Source organism: Erinaceus europaeus, chromosome 3 (assembly GCF_950295315.1).
Source record: "Erinaceus europaeus chromosome 3, mEriEur2.1, whole genome shotgun sequence".
NCBI classification, from domain to species: domain Eukaryota; kingdom Metazoa; phylum Chordata; class Mammalia; order Eulipotyphla; family Erinaceidae; genus Erinaceus; species Erinaceus europaeus.
The window spans coordinates 184,706,748-184,708,906 of NC_080164.1; the positions used below are offsets into that span (position 1 = coordinate 184,706,748).

Genomic DNA, 2,159 nt, shown 5'->3' on the forward strand with positions numbered 1-2,159 from the left:
CCAGCAATGTCTGGGGTGGTGTCTGGGGATGACATGGCCCTGCAGGGTCTGGGGAGGTGTCTGGGGATGACATGGCACAGCACGACTGGGAAGGCTTCTGGAGATGACATGGCCCAGTAGGGTCTGGGGAGGTGTCTGGGGATGACATTGTCCAGCAGGGTCTGGAGAGGCTTCTGGAGATGACATGGCCCTTCTAGAGATCTGCCTCCTCGCCCAAATATCCAGCCTAGCCCCCCAGAGGTTGTCTTCTTCCATGGTTTGCAGGGTGAGGGTGGGAGGCTGTTGTGGCCCGTGGGTGTGGAGTTGCGGCTAGCCCCATCCTATATCTCCCCCTTTGGGTTCTTCCCGCGGACCTGCCCCATGCTGCACCCCACTCCTCACCCTCGTGGGCTGACCTTGGCTGGCCCCTTCTACTCCGTGGCCACTTGCCCCTGCACCTTGCCTCTCCCGCACCCCACCCGCAGGCTGGCAGGCAGTGAGGTCTCTAGGGTGCAGCCTGGGGCCTCCCATTCCTGTGGGTGAGGCTGGGCAGACTGCTGGGCTTTCTGGGCCGGGGTCCTGGACGCGGGATGGAGAGTCCCAGGCGCTGCCCGCCAGGAGCCGGGCCCTTGTCCTCTGGAGTCACTCTGCTCCCCAGAGCCCAGGACGGCCACCCTCCCACATGCCGGCCGCAGGGATCCACCAGCCTAGGTGCCGGTGCACATGAAGGGAGGCAACCCAGGCCTCCACCGGCCTGCGGGGCTAGGGGGTCTTGCTCCCTGCCTCGCTGCGGGATGACTAGGCACAGGACCACCGGCCAGGGGTGCCAAGGCCTGAGGCGGGTATGGGGCAGGGCCCTGTGGGCGGCGGGGCACTGGGGACCCTGCTTCATCCATAGGGGCGTCCCGGGGTCCGTCGGGGGTCCTGGACTCCCTGTGTCCAGAGGGGCATCCCTGGGTCCGTCAGGGGGTCCCAGGGTCCCTGTGTCCAGAGGGGCGTCCCGGGGTCCATCGGGGGGGTCCCGGGGTCCCTGTGTCCAGAGGGGCGTCCCGGGGTCCGTCGGGGGGGTCCCGGGGTCCCTGTGTCCAGAGGGGCGTCCTGGGGTCTGTCGGGGGGTCCCGGGGTCCCTGTGTCCAGAGGGGCGTCCTGGGGTCTGTCGGGGGGGTCCCGGGGTCCCTGTGTCCAGAGGGGCGTCCTGGGGTCCGTCGGGGGGGTCCCGGGGTCCCTGTGTCCAGAGGGGCGTCCTGGGGTCCGTCGGGGGGGTCCCGGGGTCCCTGTGTCCAGAGGGGCGTCCTGGGGTCCGTCGGGGGGGTCCCGGGGTCCCTGTGTCCAGAGGGGCGTCCTGGGGTCCGTCGTGGGGGTCCCGGGATCCCTGTGTCCAGAGGGGCGTCCCGGGGTCCGTCGGGGGGGTCCCGGGGTCCCTGTGTGCAGAGGGGCGTCCTGGCGTCCGTCGGGGGGTCCCGGGGTCCCTGTGTTTAGAGGGGCGTCCTGGGGTCTGTCGGGGGGGTCCCGGGGTCCCTGTGTCCAGAGGGGCGTCCTGGGGTCCGTCGGGGGGGTCCCGGGGTCCCTGTGTCCAGAGGGGCGTCCTGGGGTCTGTCGGGGGGGTCCCGGGGTCCCTGTGTCCAGAGGGGCGTCCTGGGGTCCGTCGGGGGGTCCCGGGGTCCCTGTGTGCAGAGGGGCGTCCTGGGGTCCGTCGGGGGGGGTGCCCCGTGTCTAGAGGGAGTCCCCGGGCTCTCGTGTCCGTCGGGGGGGCCCGCGGAGAGCTCGCTGTCCCTTGTCCCCGCGCCCCCGGCCTCCAGGCCCCACCCGCCTGCGCTGGGTCTGCCCGCGGCCGCAAGGCGCTTCCTCCCGGCAACCCGTCCTCTGCCGCGTCCCCATTGGCTGCCGCCCCGCGGGCGCCCATTGGCTGGCGGACCCTAATTTACATAGGCCGCGCCGGACCAATGGGCGCGCGGCGCCTACTTAACATGCACTCCGGCCGCCAGTCAGCGCGCGCGGGGGCCGGGCCACCACGTGCTGTTGCTAAGCTCGGGCTTCCAAATTGTTACTAGCGCCGCCGGCCAATCAGCGCGCCGCTCGGCAGCTGTCAACACGCGCGGCCCCGCCCCGGCCGCCCGGCCGCTCCTCATTGGCCGCGGCGCGGCGCAGGGCCCGCCCCTGAGCTCCAGGCGCGGGCCCCC

The 2,159-nt window shown here is 71.9% G+C and overlaps 1 protein-coding gene across 1 annotated transcript; it reads right to left on the reverse strand.

Moving 5' to 3' along the window:
• Window positions 1-867: 867 nt before the first annotated feature.
• On the reverse strand, window positions 868-1,882 carry LOC132537604 (basic salivary proline-rich protein 1-like). Its single transcript, XM_060188476.1, has 2 exons — window positions 1,790-1,882; window positions 868-1,692 (listed from the first exon to the last, which is right to left on the reverse strand). The coding sequence occupies exons 1-2, from the start codon at window positions 1,880-1,882 to the stop codon at window positions 868-870; spliced, it is 918 nt and encodes a 305-aa protein (XP_060044459.1).
• Between the last annotated feature and the right edge of the window lie 277 nt (window positions 1,883-2,159).